The sequence below is a fragment of the Chionomys nivalis genome, chromosome 19 (assembly GCF_950005125.1).
Source record: "Chionomys nivalis chromosome 19, mChiNiv1.1, whole genome shotgun sequence".
NCBI classification, from domain to species: domain Eukaryota; kingdom Metazoa; phylum Chordata; class Mammalia; order Rodentia; family Cricetidae; genus Chionomys; species Chionomys nivalis.
In genome coordinates this window covers 43,968,768-43,996,350 of record NC_080104.1, presented here as the reverse complement: position 1 = coordinate 43,996,350, position 27,583 = coordinate 43,968,768, and the positions used below count along the sequence as shown (strand labels likewise).

Sequence of the window (27,583 nt, the reverse complement as noted above, 5' to 3'; positions counted from 1 at the left end):
AAGAAACCAATTCTTTTATGTTCACTTTATCTCACCACTAAAACTATGCTATTGTTACAATAAGGAAGTTAATGTTTGTATAAAAACTATTTTACCCTAATTAATATTACTTTCGGCTGTTTTATGGGATAAAGAACTCATTCTTTATAATTAAAAACATAGAGCTGTGGTCTTGTGTGAACAATTTTAACAGTTTCCTCTACTGCGCCTAGATCATTAACAAAAATAAACTGCATCTCTGTTTGCTATTTGTCTTTAAAATTGATTCTTTCAAGACAATGCACACCGCCAATGAGCTTCTCAAGCAAGGTGAGTTAGCACAGGTTATCTCAGCCTCCCCAGCACATCATGTGTCATTCTAGATTTCTATGCAATCGGGGAAAGTGTCACTTTTAGAACCCAGTAACTAAAAAGAGAAAAGAAAAGAAAATTAAGAACCCGGTAACTAAGAATAGCATCTGGTGCTGAATGCCTATGAATACACCGTGTGTTTATTCTCTTGGAGCTGGAGAGACGGCTCAGCGGTGCAAACACTTTGACTTGTGCAGAGAGGACCTGGGTTTGATTTCCATCATCTACATGACAGTTCACAACATCCAGGGGATCTAACACCCTCCCCTCCAGCCTCCACCTACACACACAACAACACACAGACACCAGGACCGGGACACAGGTGGTACTGAAAGTGCCAGAAACTTCTAACAGGATAAACACCAAGAAAACCAAGTCAGAGTAGATTCTAATAGTATTGCTGAAAGAAAAAGAGAAATCATTTTTTTATATTTTTTTTTTCAAGACAGGGTTTCTCTGTAGCTTTGGAGCCTGTCCTGGAACTAGCTCTTGTAGACCAGGCTGACCTCGAACTCACAGAGATCCGCCTGCCTCTGCCTCCCGAGTGCTGGGAATAAAGGCGTGTGCCACCACCGCCCAGCTGAAAAATAATTTTTAAAATGAGACAGAGGGGGGAAGTTCAGTAAGTTCAAAGAGGTAGCAGTAAGACTGGTGGCTAGATCCTCAACAGACGCCATGCAGTCCAGAGGGTAAAGAAGCAACTTGCCGAAAAGAACTCATTTCCAAATTAAAGTTATATGCACAGAATTAAAACATCAAGATGAAGGTGGCTGCTTCTCAGTCTGAAAGTGATGGAGTAAAACATGTTAAACTGTTGCTTTCCCAGATAACAGAAAATAACAGCCGTGGAGGTCACGTGGTAATGATGGAAAGCAAGCAGAAGCCAGAGAAAATCTAATTAACGCTGAGAGATATCATCATGTGGCATTTCTTCTGAAGGTGAAAAAAAAAATCTCATGGAAAAGAAAACTACAGATGACAGAACTTTGAAACCTCACATGAATTTTCCTAAAACTCCACAGCATGCGCTGGGCAATGCTAAAAGCCCAGCAAGTACAAATATAAGTGTAAATGAACTTTTCAAGAGGCTGTACTATTCTATTAATTGTACTCTTTTAGGGAACAGTGGCCCCTGTGCTAAATAGTTTTGGTCAACACATCAAATAATCTTTTTTAAATGCCTCAGAACCCATACTATGAAACTAAAGACTATATCCCAAAAACTAAGAGTCCTCTGTAAGACTGATGGGAAATTAAACAGACTTAACCTTTTTAAAAGGTTAAACGAACCCTCTGGTGTCTGCTTAGTTATCAACCATTCGCTGAAGCAAAACTTAACAGTCTCCGGGGTAAGATAGAAGAATACAGAACCTCTAGTTGACTCAGCACACTGCCAGGTGTGTATAATCAAAACCACCATTCGCAGACAAAAAAAAAGGGTGTTACTCAGACATAAAGCAATATCGGTCAGTAGAAACGGAATCCATGTGGTCAGACAGCACAGTTAAAGAACAAGGACGCTAAGGCAATTGTTGTATATATGCTCTAAATAGTAACTTTAGAGACACTCTTCTCAAGTTTACAGTACTCTTAAACAAGTTTTTACAGACATAAAAAAAATCTATACATAAAGAGGCAAGCCAAAAAGTTTGATTCATTAAGAACATTTGTGGTGATATTTTGTTTGTGAGAGTATAGTTACTGTTTGAGGCATAAGGGCTACTTATGGGATTTTAGTAATGTTCCTTTGTTGTTTCTGTTCTGTTCTTGAATGTCCTTTTTATATATTTATGTGGACCTGTGGGTCTGAATGTACGCGTGCACCACATGAATGAAGTACCAACAGAGGGCAGGAGAGGGCACGGTCTCCTAGAACTGTAGTAACAGGAGGTTGTGAGCTGTCATGTTGGTACTGGAATTTGAATGTGGGTCCTCTGTAGCAGCATTCAGTGTCCTTAACCACTAAATATTTGTTTTGCTTGCTTGTTTTGAAACAGGGCACTATGTACGCTTGACTGGCCCAGAGCTCACAATGTAGACCAGGCAGAACTCAAACTCACAGAGATCCATCTGCCTCTGGCCCAGAACTCACAATGGACACCAGAGGCAGAGAGGCAGAGGCAGGTGGACCTCTGCCTCTGCCCCCGAGTGGTGGCACTGAAGGTGTGCCACCACACCCCCAGCCCTTAGTAATGTTTTAGTTCTTGATCTGCACAGAGGTTACTTGAACGTTGAGTGCAGAATGTGAAAACATATTGAGGAGATCCCAATAGAGTATGTACCTTTATGAATGTATGTTATTCTTCAACAAACCACTAAGTAATATTTATGTGTGTGGCTTAGAAGCAAGATCTGCAGACTGCAGGGAAGTCGTGGCTATTCAAAGGGAGTATGCACGATACAGGTAAGTTCTTGGCTAATATCTATGTCAGTCTGTAAATAATCTAGAAACTATTTGAATAAAATTTCAGATTTAGTTCCTTGCTTGTGTCCAGATGTACAAGGTACATGCACATCTACATCTTACAGTGTAAGATGAAGAGGGACTGGGAGCAGTATCGGCCTCATGGACCCTTTGGCTGCATCTGTGCCCTCCCTCCATGCATCCCCTTTCTTCATCTGCGCCCTGTACTATCCTTGCTCCACCTTCTGCCGGCACACTCTCCAGGGAACACAGATGTTCTCCTTTTTATCACTTTCGACTCATAAGTAAATCCACTGAAGGCAATAAAACAGGGAAGGACAGAATCTCATAATTAGACTAAAACTACTCCAGGTCTCTGTTAATTTTATGAACCACTCTCAAAGGTCTTCTTGAAAATAAGTCAATAACTACATCAATAAAACCACCCTCCACTTCTAATCCTGTTTTCGCTTTTCCCAATACCTCACGGTTACTGGTTGCTTTTCATTAGCCCTTCATACGCCACTAGACAAAGGCCATTTAATAAAAGAGGGCAGAGGCTGTTTAAAATAGGCTTCCAGCGTCACACGAAGTCACTTAGATCGTAATCCATTCTTCATTGTTTCAGCTCCACCACGGAGCTAACATTCCTTCCAAGTTGGGGGCACAATGTCCTTCCTCACTGTGGCTTTCTGCTTTCCATACAGTGGGCATTCCTTGGATTCCAGAAACATGCTAGTCCATGCTTCCCTCTCCCCCTAGAGGGGGAGTGGTTCCCTTCCGCTTGTCAAAAGAATCAGAGAAAAGCACTTCAGCAAGTGTGCCTGTTGTATGTGCCATATATGGCATGCATACATGTAGATATATAGTAGATATATGTATTTTATGTTATAATTGAAAACCACGCACCATTTACTGCACAACCCTAAAACCCCGACTTCTCTGAGAATTTCCTTTTTACTGATAGGAGGGTGGATAAAGAAACCGAAATATATGATGTGGCTTCGATTCATCTTTGTTCTAAAAGAAGCAGTCCTGTCATTTGCCACAGCCTAAAAATGGAGGGTGTTTGCTAAGTGAAATAAGCCAGCCCCAGAGTTCCAGTGCAATGGCTCAGCAGGTAAAAACGGGTTGTCCTGCATGTCTTCATGTGAGCTAGAGTCCCAGATCCCACAGTGGAAGACAAGAAACAACCCCCCAAAAGGTGTCCTCTGAGTCGCACACACATGCTGTGTGCATACACACATACGCATGCACGCACGCACATAGACACTCCACACGCACATACAATAATAATTAACAAAGGTAATTTTTAAAGGAAAAAAATGGGAGAAAACCCAAATACAGTGATTACCATGACAGGGTGAGAAGATGGGGGCAGTGAGGGACGGGGGAGGGTGAAGGGCAGAAGGTGTCAAAGGGAGGAGAGTGGAGCTGGGGCTCTAATGAACGGTGGGGCTGCAGTAAGGCCCAGTAGGGAACCATCTTGAACCAGGGCATTAAGCTGTTTTGTCACCAAAAGGTGGGGATTAATCATGTGAGAGGAGGTCTACATCCATGTACCCCACTGTAGAAACTGTTGCAACATGAATCCCATGACACTGTGCGTGCACCTCAGATGTACACAACAGAATTGACTTTAAGAGGTATGAAACCAAAAATTACAATATAAACATAATCCCCTAGATCTGTATTTGGTTTAAAGTTGACTGGCTGTTATGTTTATTTTTATTATGAAATTCTCTCTCTCTCTCTCTCTCTCTCTCTTTCTCTCTCTCTCTCTCTCTCTCTCTCATGCACACACACACACATGCACATGCCAAGGGTGTCCACGAGATAGCTCAGGCTGGCCAAGAACTTGCCATCCTTCAACCACTGCCTCCTGAGTACTGAAGTCACAGTACCACTATACTCGGCTATTTCTGATTTTTTAAAAATTGTACTAGGGTTTAGGGGAGAAAAACATTTAAACAACTCAGACATTTTTTATGAAGTTGAACAAAAAAGTTCTAGTTTGTTTTCCCTCCCAAAATAGTTACAGCAAAAGTAATAAACATAAAATCATCAAATAGTTCTTTTTAAGATATCTTTCAGGACTAGAAAATGGATCCATGGATATAGTGGTTCCAGAGCAAACATGAGGACCTGAATTCTGATCCCTAGCACCCACGTGAAAAGGGAAAAAATACCTTGGGTGTGGCAATGCAATCTATCACCCTAGCACTGGAAGGCTGAGACAGGCAGTTCCCGTGGGCTTGATAGGCAGCTAGCCAAAACTACAAGGTCCAGATTCAGTGAAAGACCCTGTCTCAAGTAAATAAATAGATCATATGATATAGGTAGACAAACAAACAGATATATAGATTGGGTAGATAGATAGACAGACAGATAGATAAATGATAGCTAGATAGATAGATAGAGGATGGATGGATAGATAGATAGATAGATAGATAGATAGATAGATAGATAGATGATGGATGAATAGATAGATAGACAGGTGATGGATAGATATAGATAGATGATGGATGATAGATGATGGATGGATGATGGATAGATAGATAGATAGATAGATAGATAGATAGATAGATAGATAGATAGATAGATAGATAGATGATGGATGAATAGATAGATAGACAGGTGATGGATAGATATAGATAGATGATGGATGATAGATGATGGATGGATGATGGATAGATAGATAGATAGATAGATAGATAGATAGATAGATAGATAGATAGACAGACAGACAGACAGACAGACAGACAGACACTCCAGCATCCACCTCTGGTATGTATGCCTGTGAAGAGCAACTGAACAAATGGACCTCCATAGGCACAAATTAAATTCTTCGGGCAGGGCGGGGAGTTGATTGTTGTATTATCATAGTAAAACATCAAAAGGCAGAATATGTGCTTTTATTATGTAACATAGGCAAAGCACAGCATGGAGTATGTGTGGTTTTCACAAAGCCTTACCCAAAAAGGGGGGGGGGGGGGGGACTTGGTAAACCTAAGCTTCCAAACATTGAAAAGTAGAAAACATATTTCTGAGCCCATCAGAGAAGAAATGTCTCCTGTTTACAAAAAAAAAAAAAAAAAAAAAAAAAAAAAAAAAAAAAAAAAAAAACCATTACAATTCGTTGTGTGTGGGCAAAGGCATCTCCGGTTCTTATGGAGAAGCTGCAGTGCAGTATTGTTGGAGGTGGGGAGCTATATTCAGAGACTCAGTAACCAGAGAAGAGCCAGGGCTGGGACTCCACCTTGGAGCTGCCTAATGAGCCACTCCGCCTCCCACAGCTCACTCTTCACAGCTGTGTGCAAGACTAATAGACTCAAGCCTGCAAAACAAAACAAAACACCCACAAATCCACTGTGGCCGCTAACACCCTGAGGAGAGGCAGGCTGCTCCTGCCTTCCTTCTGGATACTCACTCTCTCTGCGAACTTCCTGGAGTGCAGCTGTGAGCTCTTCCTTTAAGGCCCTTGCTTCCTTGGCAATCTTCTCCCCCTTGTCTAACAAGTTCCAAGTTGCTTCCTCCACAGAAGCCAGGAGAACTCTGGCTCTCTTAGAGCGTCCCTTTTTCCTGTTGGAAGGGTTCTGCGGACAGTTGACAAGTGTGGTAACCTAAAATTGTAGGAAACACAAGGAACTTACTGAACGTCTGGTAGGGGGAACCCAGCCTTGAGAGACATCAGCGCAGAAGAAACAGAATCATGTCCCAGTAACAGGGCTCATTCTGGGTACTGTTTTTACATCCCCAGAAACCAAGTCATTCCTTCAAGGGCAGCCACCAGAATCCCAACTGAAGGTTAGAAGGGAGAGTCCTGGTTATGAACCCCATCAAGTTTTACTAATGATAAAAACCTGAGAGGACTCTGGGTGTGTGGAAAAGATTCGTGTTTAGTAAAGAAGTGGAACGATGGGCAAGGTACACTGGAGACATGGCTCAGTGACTTGACTGGCAAGCATGAGATCCTAAGTTTGAGCCCTACCACAGCTCGCACCAGGTGTGGCGGCACACATCTGCTATCCCAGCACTGGGATGGCGGGGGTAGAAAGATACCAGGAGACAGCAGTGGGAAGATAAAGCGTTCAAGGTCATGATCCACTCACAGAGGCTCAAGGACTTTCAGAGGCCAAGGGCAGTAAGGTTGTGAAAGACAGAGGGAGTGGACGTCTGCAGTGAAACATTACTTGCTGGATGCGACAGGCCATTGCACGCGTGAGCCTACAGCAACTGTGACTACAAACACAAGTCTGTGCAAGATCAAGTTGGACAAAATCCCAGCGAGGATTGGGGACCGGCTATGCAGTTGCAACCCTCGTTGCAGAGCTATTAGCAATTGACGGTTGGTAGGAGAAAGAGGGTCAGTTCTCTCCAGAAACTTGGGCCCTGAGAGGCTAGCCATACTCTGATAGATGGTCCTATCCGCATTCATGTGTAGGCATCGCTAAGTGGGCTCAGTGGGTTTTTAAAAAGAGAGAGCACATAAAGTTGGGAAGGAGAAGTGGTGGGAGAATAAGGGAGGAGTGGGAGAGGAGGGAATGGGGAGGTAGATTTGATCAAAACACATTATATGTGTGAATGAATATATTTAAAAACCAAAGTTCATACTATTACTTTATGAGAAATAGCCATTGCTTCCATTTCTTAATTAAACCTTGGGTCCCAAAAGAAATTCTAGGATAAAACTTTTATATAGCAGAAAAATTACTTAAATCCAGTGTATGAATTAGGAGACCTGGGGCTCCTACTGAAATCGGAGCTCCCATGATAAGCCAGTGAGAGGCTAGCTATGTTAATTAGCTAGGCTCTTTTCACAAGGCATACACCTATCAAATCACCATTGTACCCCCTCAATATACACATTTATTTGCCGACTAGAAGCAAGTAAACAGAGCCAGTGAGGTGGGTAAAAGTACTTGCCAAGTATGCTAATAACCAGAGTTCCATCCTGGGAGCCACAGTAGAAGGAGGACACTAATGTCTGACAGTTGTTCTCTGGCCTCCGCAAGCACTCCATGGCACATGTGCTCACACATATTATACATATGTACACACACACATCAACAATAAATAAAATTTAAAAATAAGGGGCTGACTATGAAAATCAGTGTGGTAGTTCCTCGGAACGCAGGGAATAGATCTACCTCAAGATCCAGCTCTATCACTCTTGGGCATCTCCCCAAAAGACTCCACATCCCACTACAGAGACACTTGTGCTCATCAGTGTTCATTGCTGCTCTGTAAACAGGAGCTGGAAATTGGAGACAACCTAGATGTCCATTAGCAGATGACTGGAAAGTGAAAATGTAGTCCAGCGACACAGTGGTCAGCTGGTGTAGGAGGTCCTTCTGTCTTTATGTTGCTTTCATTGGTTAATAAAGAAACTGCTTTGGGCCTGTTGATAGGGCAGAACTTAGGTAGGTGGGGAAAATTAAACAAAATGATGGGAGGAAGAAGGCAGAGTCAGAGGGACACCATGGATCTGCCGCCAGAATAAGACATGCTGCCGAAACTTAGCCAGTAAGCCACTGCCATGTGGCGATACACAGATTAATAGAAATGGGTTAAACTAAGATGTAAGAGTTAGCCAATAAGAACTAATGGGCCAAGCAGTGATTTAATTAATACAGTTTCTGTGTGGTTATTTCAGGGATAAGCTAACCGGGCGGCCGGAACAAACAAGCAGGCCCTCCTAAAACAGTCACTGTTCAAAAATGAAATTTGCCTCCAGACAGCAGTGGCACACATCTTTGTTCCCAGCACTCTGAGTTGAAGGCCAGCCTGGTCTACAGAGTGAGTTCCAGGACAACCAGAGCTGTCTTGAAAAAGAAAAAAAAAATGTAAATGTGAAGGTAAATTAATGGAACTGGAAAAAAATCATCCTGAGTAACTCAGACCTAAAAAGACAGATATTATGTGTTTTATTTACATGTGGATGTTAGTTTTTAAGCACCTGATAAGCATGTACAAGCCATATAGCCACAGAGGTTAGGTATAGAGTAAGGGACTGGGGGAATGGAGGATCTCCCAGTGAAGGGAAATAGATAGCTAGTTATGGAGAGATGGGGAGAGACTGGAGCTAGAGAATTACACAAGGAGAGGGAGAGAAGACAGGAGCAATGGGGAATACAGGGAGGAACAAATAACACTAAGGGCCACTTGAGGGATCTTATGGAGACCTACCACTGTAGAGGTTTCTTAAAATGTATACATAAATGAAAGCAATCTAAACAAATCACCAAAATAGCGAGGGAGACAAACCCTAAGTAGACTTCTTTTGTCACCACATGAAACCCCAGCGCCAGGAATAAGTGGCATCTCGTTGAGTCATTGGCCAAAGAGGACCCATGGAAACCCCAAAAATCTCAGGCTGTCACCAAGGATATTGGCTGCTCTCCACAGTGATGGAAGGGTTCTGTTTCTGAAGATGACACATATTTATTGGACATGGAGAACTGCTGCTGGTGACTAACCGGAGTCTTCACCCCTGCTGTTTAGTGTTCATGGTAACAGAAGGTACTCCGTAAGCTACCAGAGGAGAAAAGAAACCAGCAACCCAGTTCAAACCCTGCAATCCACAACGGTTACCTGCCTGCATGATACGCTGTGCAATAATGGCATAAACGTGGGTGTAACCGACCACTATATGATCGGATTTAAGGCTCTCTCCATGAGACAAAATCACTATCTGAGACTACAATGGTGGCCATGGGCTTACAGGAAAACCAAATACTATTCTGTTGAAGGGATGTAGCACTAAAATGACTCTTAATGACATTCTGCTATTCCCATAGACCAGTGTTCAGCTCAGCCATCATCAGAGAAGCTTCCTCCTGCGGTAGATGGGCAATGAAACTTTGGAACACTTAATCCCAAGTGGAATGTCTTCATCATTCCATTCCCCTCGGGGCTCAGCGAACTATGTGGAGGAAGAGGCAGAAAGACTGGTAAGAACCAGAGGTGGTGGGTGTCTCCAAGGAAACCGTATCTTCCTGACACAACAGGACTGCTGCCCGTACGAATCACAGAGACGGCGGCAGCACACACAGGGCCTGCACAGGTTCAAGCCATGTGGGGGTCTCACTGTTCAGAGGGTGAGGTGGACATGGGCTCCGACGTCTAACCAAGAAACTGTCTATACTTGGAAAAGAAAAAATTCTCTCCAGTAGAGTCTCACTAGGTATATTAACCACATTTAAGGGTAGGTGTCATGCCCAGCAGTAGATGACCAATACAAAAATGAACTCAATGGTATTTTTTTAGACTTTTGGTCCATACGGCTTTGTTGGGGCATGTTTTGTCTTACTAGTCTTTTGCTTTTATACTATGGTTTCCAATTTTGTATTTTCATGGGATGTGTGTATGTGTGTCTGTGTCTATGTGTCTGTGTTTCTAAATTCTGGTCTGATTTTTTTTGTTTGTCTGTTTTCTAGAGAAAGAAAGGAATGGATGAAAGGAGAGATGAAGGGAGGGAGGAAGGAAAGAAGGAAAAACGGAAAGTGGTGTGGAATTGTGTGGGTAGAAGAGGTAGGGAGGATCTGGGAGGAGTTGGGAGAGGAGAAACCATGATCTAAATATACTATATGAAAAAAAATTTTTCAATAGAAAAAAATAATAATAAGGGCTGGAGAAATGGCTCAAAGCTTAAGAGTCTGTACTGCTCTTCCAGGGACCCAAGTTCAGTTCTTAACACCTGCTTTGGGTGGCTCACAACTGCCTGCAACTCCAGCTCCCCAACACCCTCTTCTGGCCTCCAAGGGCACTGCACTCATATGTACATTTCCACACAGATATAAACACATATACACTGAATTTTAAATTAAAAGAAAAGGTTTTTAAAAACAAACCTTTTTTAAATAAAGAAAGCTAGACCCTGAAAACAATAGACCATATCTTTTAATTTACATTTGGGGCTGGCAGAGGTCATGTATGTGAAGGTCTAACAACAATTTTTGAGAGTTGGTTCTTTCCTTTCATGGTGTGAGTCTCAGGGATGGAACTAAAGTTGTCCAGCTTGGCAGCCCATACCTCTAGCTGCCGGTCCATCTCACTAATCCACATCTCACTGTTCCACATCTTTCACAACAGCATAGGCAACCCCTCCATGCTCCGCTGCCCATTGAGATTCTGCCTGATTGTTAGTAAAGTCGACTGATATTTATTTCTTGGAGCCACTGATCACCTAAGAACTAAGAACTTACAGGCAAGGGGATGAAGGGGATGAAGATGATTTTCCCTTTCTAATGAGTTTCTGTTTTATTCTGATTTATTATATTCCTGTGTACATGACCAACAGGGAAACATCTTGGAAGAAGCCTTTGTTTTCTTACTATGAAAATAAGAACAGGAGCTGGAGATCTACTCAGCCACTTGCCTGGCACGTACCATGGCCTGGGTGGATTTCCCCATATAACTGACTACCTATAATCCAGGCTTGGCTGCCTACACCTGTAATCCTGTAACAGTTCAAAGTTCAGGTTCATCCTCAACTACATAGCCAGTTGGAGGGTCCAGATCTTATCCAAGGCAGAAAGAAAAGGAAGAGTGGGGGAGGAGGTGAGAAGGAGGAGGGAAATCCCATTATCCAGTTAGACTACAAATTGGCTAAGTGAGGTCCAATGCTTTCACAATTCATAACAGGACATGCTGCGTATTTTCTAGTCTGTGCACAATGGAGGTACAAAAATTGGCTACTACAATCCCTGTCATAGGTGCTTTCTTTAGGCCTAATCTTGTCTCCCCCGCCCCAGGCTCCACCTCCCACATGAGTGTGATGTGGGCAGTTCACAGCACACTGGGATGCTTTACCAGCAGCTGAAGGGCACCTAGAAGATGACAAGCAGCCTGGTGGACCACCGGGGCTTTCACAGACACCAAACGGCAAGATTCTCTGCCCCTGTTTACAGAGTTAAAAAGTTTTTGTCTAGATTAACGCCTAGCTTAAAACTCTGGTTTGAAGCGGAGCTGAGTGTCTCGTCTGAAAGGTTCCCTCCCACCGCGCCTAAGTGCACAGTTCACGTTGTTTCCCATGGCACAGTCTCCCGCTATTGTGTGAATCCTCCAAGCACCAAATGCTTCCCGCAAAACACCCTAACCTTTGAAATTAAAATGAGCGTCCTAGAAATGCTTTGTTCTTTATACTAAATGTCACAAAAGTGAGAATTGTGAACGAGAACATTGTATAAGAGCTTATGCTTATGTTAAAAAAAGATGCAATTGTGACTTGTAAGCTGTTCACTTGTATAAGCAGTTTGAACCCAAATCTTCTTTTAAAGCACCCCAATATAGTTATTTAATATTGGGTAACACTAAGTGACATTTCCAATGACTCATATTTACCTGTTCAGAAAGAGACCTCAGTTCACCCAAGGGCTGTCACCTGCTCCTGTCAGCCACTGTGACTAAGCACAGCAGATGTGCCTCGCCCAGGAGGAGGGGTGCCTGTGTTATTTGAAAAGGTCTCTCATCTCGGAAGGAATACCAGCAACCAGTAAAATTCACTTTAACATATTCTGTAAAATCATTCCTCTTACTTCATTTTCCTTTACAGTACAGAGAGCTATTCCTATAACGAATGCAAAACTTGGGGTTGAACCTGCAGCAGAGATGATCCTACAGAATCCAGTATATTTTATCTCCTTTATATTTTGTCACAAATACATAACCTTTCCCTTCCCTTGTTTTTTTTTTTTATTTTAGAAGATTTTAAAATTTGGGCAATCTCTAGGCTTGTAGCTTTATTGAGCAGGCACGGGTTTGTTCACTTGCTTTTAGTCTCTACCCCTGTCTTTGCTACAAAAACACCTTCACCTAAGATAAAAAGGAAAGTGCATTACATCGAAGTATTGGAATGTCATTCATCAGGAAGCCTGTTATCTTATACAGTTAGTATATGCTTATAAATAATAATAATAAGCCAGTTCTGGTGGCACAGGCCTGTAATCCAACCTACTTGGGAGGCTGAGACAGGAGGATCATAAGTTCAAGGCCTGTCTGGGCTAAAATATGATTTCAAGATTAGCCTGAGCAACTTAGTAAGACCCAGACCCACGAAATATATATATATAATGTGTGCATATATAATGTATGCATATATATGTGTGTATATATGTAATTATACCTATGTAGCAGGGAGTTGGGCTTAGGGGTGTGGCTTGACAATAGGATGCTTATGCTTGCCTAGAATGTTCAAGGTCTGATCACTAATAATACAAATAATTAAAAATAATAAAAAAATACAGGAAGAAGGCCTCCTCTCATAGAAATGGTCTTAAGTTAGCTGTCTCAAGTAATATGTAAAAAAGAAATTCCTACTTTAATTCTGAAAGCCAAACATTTCATGCAACCAGATGTACCTGAAGTGGTGTGCAGTCACTATACATTGAACGTTAGAGCGCCAAGAAGCAGTCTGCGTGATGTTTTTCATCAGGTGTGCTGGGCCGTCTCCTCGCACAACCCACAGTGCACTGGACTCTAATCCGGACGGATTTCTCTAGATGCTCCAAAGACACCGAGGACTGAATTGGTATCCTTAGGGAACCAACCCCTGGCTTGACCTTGTAGCGATAGGAGTAGTAGGGACTATGATAGGCGCCTGTGGTTTACTCTTGCTTGGTGCATGAGTGTAGCGATTGCTATGATAGGCGCCTGTGGTTTACTCTTGCTTGGTGCATGAGTGTAGCGATTGCTATGATAGGCGCCTGTGGTTTACTCTTGCTTGGTGCATGAGTGTAGCGATTGCTTTGACTCCTGGCTCCCGACACTTGCTCTATGGGAAGTGTTTAAATGCCAACTGGAGTAGCACATTTCGGCTCCATAGTCGTGTTCTTTCCCAATCGAACTCTAATTTCTTCTTCATACTCTGCTATCACCATGGTATTAAAAGGCCATGTTAACAGACATCACTTTTCTTGTTGATGAGCTAAAATGCTTTGAATTTTTAACCTTCCTCTGGTAGCTCACAGGAACCTTCAGGGCTACTTTTGTTCCTTTCAGTTAATTTTAATTTGTGTAATAAGATACATGACATTTAAGCCATGTTAAAATTAAAAGTTAAAAGCCTTAACTTTGCCGGGGTTTTGAAAGAGATTAGGAAAGTAGAAAAGAAGAAAATTCATAGAAAAGTTCAATGGTGACCTGTCAAAAAGACTCCCAGGGCTTGGGAGCGGGAGGAGAGGTCTTCTTCAAGCCTCTGATCAATGTAACTATTCTTTACTTCCAAAACCAACCCAGACCCACTCAACAAAGGTACTAAGGAAGGCTGAGGGATTGTGAACCTTTGCAGGCCTCTAAATCAACGTTCAACAGTCTCCCAAAGTCAGCCACCAGCTCCTTTCTGCTCATTTCAAGGCAATAAACATTTATTGAACACATACTGTGTTGGAAACAATACTGTGGGGATTTAAGAAATAAAAAATGAATAAGCTCCAAGACGGTGATGAGGACAGCACACAGGCTGTACCGCAGCAGGAAGAGCAAACTGCTGACGCTTCTGTAAGGACAGACAAGGTCCTGCAGAGCTGCCGTCACAAAGATGAAACGGGCCTTCCGAGAAGAGCACTGAAGCCACCAGGAAATACAGGGGTGAACTAGATGGTCCTCAACAGGGGCTGGACTCTGGGTGGGCGGTAGAGAGACAAAAAGATTAGGTCTGGATATTCATCTCAGACATCAAATAGAGAAAAAATAGCTAAAATCAGGAAAAGAATTTATGGAGCATGGCTTTCATGGGAGGATGGAGGAGGAAGACGCCTTAGCTCATCTGTGGAGTATGAGCTTCTGGTTTAGATGGAGGAAGAATGTGTGCAGGACTGAAGGGTGATTAACCCTCCCTCTGTTCTGGTACATCATTTCAGGAGACAATCCAGTTCTCAGGACATGGTTTATCCTGTTTAGGAGTATGCTGTAACTTAACATAGCCAATCACCATAACAAATATATATATATATATATATATATATATATATACACACATACACACATTGGGCTTTTATACAAATCCTCACATGTGTTGGAGTGTGTGTTCTAAACCAATTCCCCTCATTGTTATCATAAAAAGCAAATTTTTAGAAATTCTGAATAAATAACTCCTCCGTGCACAATGTATCTAGAGTTTGATCAGTTCAAAGTTATCTAGAAGCAAATGTCTTACAGCCAGTCTTTTGTGTCAAAAAGAGAGGAGGGTCACAAAATCAGATGGCTTATTTTCAGAGGCTGGCATATTTTTATATTTATTTTACTTAAACCCTCATGTTAGTTCATTTGCTAGGGATACTAAAAACCAAATGCCACAGATTGGCAAGCTTACACAACAGAAACTTATTTTCTCTCAGTTCTAGAAACCAGAAGTCAAGGAAGCTTGGTTCTTTCTGAAACTATTCCTTGGTTTCTAGAAGCCCAGCTTCTAACCATGTCCTCACAGGTTGTTAGAAGCAGTGAATCTCCAGATCCTGAATTTCTTGTAAACAACTTGTTTTCCTCTGCCCTGAGGACAGCCTGCAGCTGCTCTGAGCACGAGACCCTCTCGGGAGTTCCTGATGGCAGGGGAGTGATTTCTGGTGGGTTCAGCTGGGGCGTGGCTATCCCTATATAAGCTGCCCCTGAACACAATAAAGGGGGCATTCTTGGGGCATTCCTGTTTCAAGGATGACCCGTGTTTCTGTCTTTCAATCTCCAGGCCCGATACTGGCGAAAGGTATGCAGACGCCGCATACCATACTGTCACGTGGTTCAGGCTGGCGCTACAACAGGTCACACGGACACATTTCTGTATGTCCACATGCATCACAATCTCTATCATGAGTGTGTGTGTGTGGCTGTGTGATGACTGGGCGGGGGGGGGGGTGCCCATGTACCGTGACTCACAAATGGAGCCAGAGGGCAGCTTTACGGAGTTGGTTCTCCCCTTCCACCCGGGTTCTGAGGATCAGGCTGAGGTGCCAGGCTTCTACAAAAGGCCCTCTGGTGCATGGTAATAGCAACCCTTGAGGAAACGTCACCAGTCTACAGAGAATTCTAGACCAGCCATTCCACAGAAGTACAAAGATCATCACACTAATCCCAAGACCCAGTCTCTCAACGCATAAACACACAAACAAGATACACCCCGGTTGTAAGAGTTAGTTAGTAAAAAGCCTGAGCTATCAGACGAGAACTTATCTATCAATAATAAGTCTCAGTGTCAGTTATTTAAGAGCTGGAGGACAGGAAAGAAAAGTCCACCTATAGTTCAGCATTTCTTTATGATACAAATCACGAATAATAAGGATAGTGTAAACGTTCCTCAACATAAGAAAGACTACATGTAACAAGTCTACAAACATTATTATACTAAGTAAGCAAACACTAAGAGCATTTCCTAAAGAATCAGGAATGAGACAGTGTCCTCCATCTTATTATAGAGCCTAAAGTGTTAGAGTCTTAAACAAGAGAAATAAAAGGGATATATATATATATATATATGAAAAAAATAAAATTTCTCTATTTACAGATGACATTATAGTATATTGGAAAATCCCTAGTAACGCACAGAAAAACCTCCCAGGTCTGCTAAATATTTTCAGTAAATTGGCAGGATACAAAATCAGCATACAAAATTCAATAGCTTTCTATGTGTTGTTCCAAGGCTCATGACTGTTACCTCTTCTGCATCCTGTTTCCTCTCCATCTGACTGGAGGCTCCTCTAATGGTTCCCTTCTTCCCAGAATTCTCTCTATCCAAAAATCCTGCCTAGTTATCCACCAATCGGCTTTTTACTAGTAATGAAAATAACACATTTTCACAGTGTACAGAAGGATTATCTCACAACACTGAATTTTGTCAGAGGTCTTTGCTGAAGACATTGAGACAATCTCATCTTTCTGTCCTTAATTTATGTGCTATTTTCAATTTATTTGTTTGCATACATGGAATGATAGAAAGGAGTTATAATGTATGATGTTGTTTTGCTCTTGAATTCAGCTGCAGGACCTGAGAATGTTTGTAAGCAAATTCATCAGAGAAATTGATCACTGGATGTTTTTGTGACATTATCCAATTAAGATGCAAGACTATCGCTGGCTTTGGAGAATCAGTTTGGTAGTATCCCTTCCCATTCCAATGTACAGAACACTTTAAGGAGCATTGGCCATAGCTCTTCTTTGAAAATTTGGTAAATTAAATAAAATAAGAAAAAAATAAAAAAATAAAAAAATAAAAAAAAAAAAAAGATACACCCCGGCCACCTATTCCTGATCATTTTGTATAAGGGACAGAGTAGTTACCAAAAGACACTGTTGAAAACATTGAATCACAGCACTTCACCGTCTTGCTAGCTGAATAATGTATCCCATCCCAATGGGCAGGTGCTGATGAGGAAGGCCAGAACTTATAAAAGATAAAGAAGCAGACGTGTCCTGTGGGTAAATTTGTAATCCCTACAAGCATCAAAAAGAAAGGCAACTTTAAATGTTTATAGCTGCTGTAAAATGCCTTCTCATTTCAGAAATATTAAAATGCAAGGTGAAGGATATAGAAAATGTGTGTAACCTGAACAAAATTGGTATCTTATGAATCCAAGCTAAGAATACAAATCATTTCTGTTAAACACAAAAACCCATCTGCATACTGGAGAGTTGACTCAGGAGTTAAAAGCATTTACTGCTCCTTCCGGAGGACCTGAGTTCGGATCCCAGAACCCACGCCAGTCAACTCACAACCACTTTGTCATTCCAACTCCAGGGGATCTGACAACTTCTGGATTCCACGGTCACCTGCAGTCATGTGTTCATATACAACATTTTTAATTAAATAAATCTTAAAATCTGCAAAATCACATATCATATTTAGTGAGTCTTTATTTGCAATGTTCATTTTCATGGCTACCTATCATATACTATATATATTCAGTTATAAAGTTAGAAAAACAACAAGGCAGAGTTTGGGGGCAAGCTTTAGACCTAGAGGAAGAGCTGTCCTTGTCATTGGCTGATATAATGTCCAGCTCAGCAATTCCCACATCGCAATCACCTAGGAGCTTTCAAAATGACTGCCTGGCCCTACTCCTTGAGATTCCGATTTAGCTAGCTTTGTGTCGGGCCTGGGCGTCAGGATTTTTTTAAAGCTCCCCAGATGATTTTAGTGGGCAGTGAAGGCTGAAAACCACTAGGCTAACAGAATCCTCAACAGTAACAGGAATTTTCGGAATTGCCTGGTTAGCACTCTGCTGCCAACGGAGGCTTTTGTGTCTCTCGTAGGATTTGGCCACAAACGACTCCACCACAGTTTGTATCCCATGAGGCTTTCAACTGAGAGTGAGAGAGTACCCATCCTTACAATTTCTTCTGGAGTGAACGCAGGGTATCTCAGCCAGAAAATGGTCACTCCAGAACAGGGACCTAAAAACTATCCCTGGAGAAAAATCTGGACACGCGCTTGTTTCTGACAATAAGAAATGTCTTCTCTCATGCCAGGCCCATTTGTTTAGATATTGTCTATGGCTGCCCTCATACTGTGAAGGCAGCATAACTGTTCCACCATTTCACCGAGACAACCACGATTGCCCCCCTGCATCTCCTAATGAGCAGGTGGGTCGTGTTTTTCAGTCTCAAACACCTGGCTGCCTATAAAAATCAGTTTACAAGTGAGGGGAGGCCACATTTCAAAGCTAAGTTAAATGTGCCATCTATGAAGTCGCAGAGGAAAAGATGAGCTGTGTTTGAAAGATAAGAACATTAGCGGTGGTACTAAACGTTGTGGGACACACTTATAATCCCAGCACCCAAAAGGCTGACAAAGGGTGACAAAAAGCTAACGTGCCGGTGGAGCGGGACAACAGTGTTGGAGCAAGGAGGGAAATAGCGGAATTTGATATTAAGGGGGAAAAAGGTCTAGGAATCAAACTGAGGAGAGGCGAAGGGGTCCGGCCCCCCGACATCTGCCCGTGGCTCATCTCAGAGCCCCCAGGTCTGGGGACACTGTGGACACTCTGACAAATGTCGCATGTGCTCCAGCTGGAGCCCACAGTACTTCAGTCAATTCACTATTGGTTTTTCTTTGTTTTACTTTAATTTTAAAAGCAGCTTCCTTTTTTTGAACGATTTGTTTCTCAGGAAACGCTCTAGCCTAGCAGCTTTCCCCGGGGAGCAGTTTCCTGGACATGAAGGATGCAGAAGTTGAAAAAGTCACTGTATTAGATATCGACTCAGCTGTTCTGAAGCACCTTCAACTTTAAAACATTATGATAAACTTTATTTCTTCATCCTGCCATAAAAATAACATCGTTATGCTTATTAAGCATTAGGCCTGTAAGTATTTCAAAGACATTCAATTTACTAACTCTTAAGATCATATATTACGGTAAGAAGCCCAATATTTACTCAGGTAAACATTACTCTACGAGAACATTATGTGTGTACAGAATTGTCTGCAGGACTTCCTTTGACCTTTGAGGTTGGTCGCGGTATCCAGTCTATTGATGGGATAATCAGCAAGGGTGGACATAAGAAGTTTAGAGATAAAAATCAAAGAAGCCCTGCTAGCTTCGTCTCTGTGGCTGTACTGTAACGCTGACCAAAAACAACTTGGAGAGAAAAGGCTTTTATTTGACTTACAGTCACGGTCCATCACTGACTGAAGTTGGGTCGGGAACTCAAGCGAGAACGTGAAGCAGAAACCACAGAGGAATGCTGCTGGCTGGCTTGCTCTCTGACTGGCTCGGAGTCTCGTGCTCAGTCAGCTTTATTACAAATGCCAGGACCACCTGCCGAGGGACGCCGTGGCCCTTAATGGGCTGGGCCCTCCAGTGTCAGTTAACGATCAAGACAAACCCACCTCAGTCACGCCCACAGGCCAATGTGGCCTAGACAACTCCTCGATAGACTTTCGACCCAAATGATTCTAGTTCATGCCAAACTGACAAAACTAAGACAGAAATATAAGTAAATGATACTAAGTTCACGCAAAATGGGCATGACAACAATCACAAAGAATCATTTCTTTTTCAGAGAGAAAGAAAGAAAGAAAGAAAGAAAGAAAGAAAGAAAGAAAGAAAGAAAGAAAGAAAGAAAGAAAGAAAGAAAGAAAGAAAGGGAAATTCTGTTCTTGGAGATTAAGAACACCCAAAGGTGACAGAAGTCCTTCTCTGATGAGTCAGAAGCCAACCAGGTCTGTCTGTAGAAGAGAGGGAAATTAGCTCTTTGAGCCCCTTGCAGCCACTTGTACAAACTGACGTATGTGACTGCTTACCTAAATGTTTGCTTTTTCTTGCTTTTTCTTTCTCTCTCTCTCTCTCTCTCTCTCTCTCTCTCTCTCTCTCTCTCTCCTTTCTTTCTTTCTTTCTTTCTTTCTTTTTGGGTTTGGGACTCAAGAAATTTTTCTGAGTTGGAGTACAGCAGAGTTCTCCCTAGATGGCTGCGAGAAATTAAAAACATGGTGTTTAAAGGAGCTGCCATTGGCACTATTCATGTCTCTCCTTGTGGTGATGGCCCCCATGGACCTATCTATATATTTGAATACTTGTTACCCAGTTGGTAGAAATGTTTGTGAAGGATTAGGGGGTACGGCCTTGTTGGAGGGGGTGTGTCTCTGGGGTGAGCTCTGGGGTACTCGGTGTGTCTATATATGTAAATATTTAGGACGCTATATGGAAGTGGAAATGGGGCAGAGCCACGAGGTATATGAGAGTTAGTAACGAGAGCCATAAAAATAATGTTCATTACTGATGCTCTAATCCTGTATTTGCCTCTTTAAAATGTGGAACGTATTTAAATCGTAAAAATGCATCTGAACTTTTGCCAAAAAACCTTTATAAAGGGATTTATTATTTTAAGAGATTTTAAGACTATTCCTTTAACCCACATTCAACATGAATCTGATGCACGGAAGATTATATTTCGTGGAAAATGAGATTATTGATGGATCCATTACATACTGACTTCGGCATGATCTAGCGGTTTATGTCCCCTTTGGAGAGGCAGCACAGAGATGCAAACCCTTGGAAGCGCAGTTCTGCATAAATAGACTTTCTGCACTCCACTGCCACTTTCCGATCTCAAAAGTGATAAAATGCAGATGCCTGCAGTTGCAATCATAAAAATGTAATTGCTGAGAAAAAAATTATTTCTGATCCATTGGAGGAATTTATTGCAAAGGGATGCACTGTGTAAGTTATCACACTGAGAAAATGAAGGCGAATGATTGAAATCTATCCCGGGCTGAGCCTCCCTGCAAAATGACCTGGTGATTTACCTGTGCTCAAGAGAAAGAAAAAAAAAAGATGAAAGATAAATCAGATTTGGCAGGGAAGACTCTGATTACTGTAAAAAGAGCAGAATAAAGATTTATGCATAAATGAATTAAGAACTTGGAGTGACAGCATAGTTAGTATCTATGACCAATTACTCCAAAATTAAAGTGTAATTTTGATTTTGAATTATGTGCCAAGATAAGTAATTCCAGTGCAACTTCGTGAGTAAAAGAATTTGACATAAAGATAAACAATGAGGAAACGTGAGAATTTTTTAATGGAGCTACTAAACTGGTGACTTTAATGTAAAGGAGATGCACTTCTATTAAAATGTATTTAGCATAATCAGTACTGTATCATCTGCTTGCATAAACCATGCAACTATTGAAACTAGGAACTCTCTGGAAGAGGCAAGATAAGGACAGGACCTAGGAGCCTATTGATACAGAAATCAATAAAATTATATATACACATACATAATTATTATTAAGCAATTTTAGGAAAAGCAATTCTTGCCATTTGTCATTGTGAATGAACCTGGAGATTTTATCCTGAACCACATTTTCATTGTTGCAGTAAACAGTGTCCACAGGCACAAAGGAAAGCGCTGCACAGTCTCACACAGGAAATCACAGAATAGCACAAAATACTGATTTTCGGGATCTTGGAGAGGGGGATATGGAAAATGGGAAGTTTGATCAAACGATACAAATTCAGATGGGGGGTGTTGACCTAAGAGCCGTGGCCTCTCATTTATCACACAGTAAACTAGAAGTAAAATATCAAAATAAGGGAGAAAGGCAGCTATTTGAAGGGATGTTGTGATAGTCTTCCATGAAATAAATGATCATTTGATCATATGAGTAATGATTCTTAGTCATCATGTAAGGCCTGATTTTATGGACTGGACTTTTAAATTTCTTTAAAAAATGTTTTTATCAGCATAGCTGGGTCTCATGGTGACATTTTCATGCACAGATAAGATTATTTGGGTCACACTCACGCCATCATCATTTCTTAGCCCATCCCACTCACACTGTTGGATTTTCCTGATGCAGAGTTGAAGGAATCTGTTCACTGACGCAGATCGAAATATTTCACCTTTAACAGCAAACCTGATAGAGCCAGACTCTCCTCTTGGCCTACCTTCCATAGTGCACCAGGTCCCTTCTTCCAAAGACACTAAGCTCTCAGGGTTCACTTGGGTAAAAAACTACAGTGGCCTTATATCTGATTATTCAAAAGTGTTCTTGTCTTTTCTGGGGATGCACAGTGGAGCAACTCTGAGGACAGACACGGGACATGTTCTCACTGAACTCAAATTGAGACCCACTACTGAGAAGGCAATTTAAAACATTTTGGTGACAGCTGAGTTTTATATTAACTATTGCTGTCTAAAAGGCACTAAAACCTGAAATTAGTACTACTTAAGCCAGTTCCTGAATGCTTTCATGTTGAGAGACAAAACAAAATCATCTATCTATCTATCTATCTATCTATCTATCTATCTACTTACCTACCTACCTATCATCTCTCTTTCTCTCTCCCAGGCTAAATTCAGACTCAGAGTGCTCCTATCTCTTTCTTCTGGGTGCACTATTATGTCTGGCTTTAGTTTTGTTTTTCTGACAAAGTTCACTAAAAAAATTAGAATCTCCCTGGAGTAGGGCAAAGAAAATTAAAACACATTCAATTTGCTACCAAGGAACAAACATTAATGCATTATTTCCTTCTAAGACAGTAAAATAGTGGGTGATTTTCTCAGACCTTTATAATACAGAGAATGTAAACTCAGTGGATAGTGCAGGCCTGCCACGCCTGCCATTTCGGAGGACTAGGTAGCTTTGGCAACATATGCATATATGTATGCACATATATCTATGTATGCACATATGTGTATACAAATATTCAGACATATGATGAATTAAGCTCTGGGAATCTAATTTGTGAATAGCATAGTAACTATAGTTAACAACACATATTCTATGCTTGGATGAAACAAATCTACAGTTTAGATACACTTTAAGTGTTTTTGCTACACAAATACAAAATAATAGTTATGGACAGTGATGAATATATTCATTAACTTGGCTATAGTGATCATTATATGAAGCATATACATATATATGAACTATTTATATATATATATTTATATATATATATATATGAACTAAATGTTCAGGGGGGAAATGATAGTATTTCTAGCACAATGTTTCTCAGGAAAAAACTCAACCTTATTATAATTTAAAGAAATTACTGTATGGACAAATGATATATGACAAAATTGACAGATGAGGAGCTGGAGAGATGGCTCAAGATGCTGCAAAAGCAGCAAGTGCTTTTACAGAGGACCCAGAGTTTGGGTCCCAGCACCCATAACAGGTGTCTCACAACCACTAGCAATTCCAACCCCAGGGGGTCCAACCTTTTGTGACCCTGAAGGCATCTGCATACTCCTGGCTTGTGCGCACGCACGCGCGTGCACACACACACTCAGAAAAATAAGTATTTTTAAGTAATAGACTTTTAAAAGTTGAGTATACAGTCCTATAAGGTCAGTTATTTTAAGATAATAAATCTTAGACTTTAAGTCTACTAGGATTTTACAAGGAGAACCCTATAATGATGAAGGCCAAGTGTGCATCCACATAATTCTGTTGTGCTAGAATCTGCTTTATGAGAAAGTTCTTACACACAGCAGCTAGTCCATAAATTATTAATATTTGTAGTTTCATATGATTTGAATATTGCTAAGACCTATAAAAAAATTTCAGCTGGGGTATTGGTAAAGTGATATGCTGAGCCTCTTGTAAGAACTCAATAAACATTTAAGAATCATCAAGGACAAGAAGGAAGATAAAGTCAGCAGTGCATTAGTGACTGAGAGCTCTCTCAAGAACAGGAAAATAGGCACCCAGGTGCCACATCCACAGCGTCTCACATGAACACAATCGCACAGTTAGGGGAGTTTTATCTTTTCCAATTAAATAAAATTCTTTCAGAACATTTGCGTCCTCCTAACTATCTAGGTGGAACCAATATCATTTAGAGAGATGGTTATGATAGATTTAGAACATACTAAGACACACACAGTTGTGCCCACTGTATCTTTGCATGCGAATTCCTACCGACTGATACGGCAAAGTACTTGACCAAAGGATCTACTGGTTTCTGTTCATACATAAAAGGTGGTATCCGATAGGCTGTGACGATGCCTTCTGGTGATGCCAGCACTGGAAGGAACCCCAACTGAGGCAAGGGGACTGAGATTAGCCTGGGCTACATAGGGCAACTCTGTCTCAAAAACTAAATAAAATGTAGTTTCTCCACAACCCTTTCTCTGCCCATAACAATATGACAGCATCCTTCATGACTATCAAGTTCTAAGGGACCTCGAACTCACAGAGATCTATTTGCCTATCTCTGCCTCTGGAATGCTAGGATTAGAGATGTGCTCCACCACACCCAGAAGACACCAGTTTAAACAAAGGATGCTGTTAGGTGCTGTAGTCATTCATACCTAGAGCCAAATCCACCCTTGACTCAGTGTTATTCCACCATCTTGAATTCTGCTAACACACAGCTGTAGCACATTGCAGCACCCGAAGTGCTCCTACCTGGATTATCAGCGGCTCCAGCAGCTTCTCCACAGTGACTGTCTGGATCTGCAGGTCACGAATGTCCAAATTCAGGGGGATTGGTGCTTCTGCCGACATGGTGCCTGTACATGAACACACACAGAAAAAAACAAGGCTTATCAATGAGGAGGAATTCTTTTCAAAGTAGAGGGTTTCTGACAATCATGGAATAAGTGAGTCTTCTGTTTGGCAGGTCTTTTCAGTCCTCTGAGGCTCAGGGTGCCAAATCCACCATAGGAGAAGCAAGAGACTCCCAAGCTGTTGTCTGCTCGCATGCTACCTGGGCTTAGCTCTAATGTATGCTAGTAAATTCATAACTGACTTTCAAACTTATCAACCAGGCTTCCATTTAATCAGTAGTCTTAATTGAAAGCTATTGCTGATCTCTTGATACATATCTGACAGTAGGCAGGTCATGTGACTTCCATGAACTGGTGATGCTCAGGGACTTTGTATGTTTGCTGTTTGCCCATTCTTGTCAAGACTTAGATTAGAAGCCCGAAGACATGTGGTGTGTGTCTAGGTGTTTTCAAGGTTGCTTATTTGAGAGTTTTGATTGTGAAAGAGATTGGGCAATTTTCTTTCTTGTATAGAGAAGAAACCAATAAGAATTTGAATAGAGAAAAAGAAGAAGCCCATTGGAAAGCCCTGATATTTGGACAAGATGCAGTGGTTTGAATGAGAAATGTTCCCCATAATCTCCAGCATTTGAACCCTTCCTCCCGGCTCCCCTGCCACTTGTTGACATTGTTAGGAAAGGTTTAGGAAGCAAGACCTTGCTGGAGGAAGTATGTCACCAGGGGCTGGCTTTGGGAGATTAAGGTCTCACCCTACTGCCAGCTTGCTCATTCTGCTTTGTGACTGTGGTCGAAGAAAGGAGCTCTCAACTTTCTGTTCCTAGCACCATGCTATAGCTGCTGCCGTGTTCCCCACAGTGATGGACTCTTAAAGCTCCAGAACCATAAGCAAGCCCAAATAAACTCTTCCTTCTGTGAACTACCATAACCGTAATGTCTCGTCACAGCAACAGAGAAGTGACCAAGTCACCAGACAACGTAAGAAGAATAATTGTTAAGCCGGGCACGGTACTTTAATCCCAGCACTCCGGAGGCAGAGGCAGGGGATCTCTGTTTGGTTTGAGGCCAACCTGGTCTACAGAGTGAGTTCCAGGACAGCGAGGGCTGTTACACAGAAAAACCCTGTCTCCAAAAAAAAAAAAAAAAAAAAAAAAAAAAAAAAAAAAAGAATAAGAATTTTTATAAATGATTCTTTAAGAACTTAACCTCCCATCCAGTTGTGTTAGTCTACGCTATTAACCCCAGCACCAAGAAAAGCAAAGAAAGCTGATTACTGTGAATTTAAGACCATCCTAAATTCCAGGCCAATCAGGACTACATAATAAGACCCTGTCCAAAAATTAATAATAATAATAATTTGAGAGGCTGTGGAGATGGCTTAGCCAACAAAGTGCCCTCCTTGTAAGCATAAGTCCTGAGTTGGGATCCCCATCATGCACGTAAAAGGGAGGCAAAAAGAACCAACAATGATTCAATCAACAGTGAGGAGCAGGAAGACAGAAGCACCCTGGGATTTGCTGGCAAGCCGGGCTAGCTGAACTGCTAAGCTCCAGGTTCAATGAGACACCTTTTCTCCTGCCTAAGACCGAGGACTGGCGATGATGGCTCTGCAAGTACAAATGCTAGACCTGACGAGTCTGAGTTCAACCCTCAGAACCACGCAAAGGTAGAAAAGGAAAACTAACTCCGCAAAGTTGTCCTCTGCTCTCCACACTCACCAGATGCACACACACTGCTCACAATAATACAGTAAATAATCTAAAATAAGGTGAAGGGTGCAAGTGGAAAACACAGACACTGACCTCTGACCACCAAACACAGCTGTACCTGCACATACACACGCACATGAGCATGTACACACACACACACACACGAACCAGTCACTGAAGTTTTCTATTCTTAATCATATAATCATGATTGGCATTTCATAACATATTGAAACTGACACTGAAACTAATCTATCAGCCATGGACACTATTAACTAAATTACTAAATCCAAAAATCTGTATTAACCCTTGTCTGTCAATCATCACTCAGGAAGTGTTTACTCAGTGTCCCAGAGACAACCAAAATAAATCAGATAGAGGAAAGTCATATATATATATACTTAACCTACTTTAAAAAATAAAGGAAAAAGGCTCAGCAGTTAAGAGCACTTACTGTTCTTTCAGAAGACCCAAGTTCAGTTCCCATGGCAGCTCACAGCCATCTCCATACCCAGGGGATCTGACCTCTCTTCTGCCCTCTCTGGGCACCTCAACACACATGGTGCACGGACACATACACTCAGGCATGTATACACACACGTAAAATTAAAATAAATATTTTAAGAAGAAAAGAAAAGCTTATAATGAACAGAAATATGCACCTATCCGTAGAAAATCTTGCGACTTAGTGTGTACCTACTCTCCCCACAGTTTCCCACAGCTTCGGGCTTAGTAAATTGACCCTCACCAAATAAAAGCACCCTAACAATCTCCCTGGAACCATGAAGGAAAAAAAAGAAATAGAAAGTATGAAGATTGCTCTAGTTTCTCTGGTCAGGAGTTTAACTAGAAGGGCAAGTAATGGTTCTCTTTTTAATTCACTAATTGGCAATAATCAGACAGCTGGTGGACGGGTACAGAGTTACATAATATCAATCTTTTCAAGGCTCTCCCTAATCTCAATAATCCTAGGAGACCGAGTTATTCTCTTTCCTATATGTGTTTCCACCTCAGAATTGTAGGGTAGAGTCCATGTGCCTGCCCATCCCTCCGGTGAGAGTCTCCTCTGACTTCCCCGCAGACTCTTCCCTTACCCCTGTCCTTGTTCCATAAAACCAGCACCGGTTTGCTTGATCAACACTTCACCAAGAGTGCCCATCTAAGCTGTGAACCTGAT

The 27,583-nt window shown here is 41.7% G+C and overlaps 1 protein-coding gene across 1 annotated transcript in view; it reads right to left on the bottom strand.

The window, feature by feature from the left end:
• Positions 1-27,583, bottom strand: part of Ctnna3 (catenin alpha 3) — a 1,259,162-nt gene that overhangs the window by 1,216,138 nt on the left and 15,441 nt on the right. The window contains exons 2-3 of the mRNA XM_057751057.1: positions 24,603-24,706; positions 6,186-6,378 (exon numbers count right to left, since the gene is read on the bottom strand). Coding sequence (XP_057607040.1) covers positions 6,186-6,378; positions 24,603-24,701 — 292 coding nt within the window. The 5' untranslated portion in view covers positions 24,702-24,706. The remainder of the gene's footprint in view (positions 1-6,185; positions 6,379-24,602; positions 24,707-27,583) is intronic.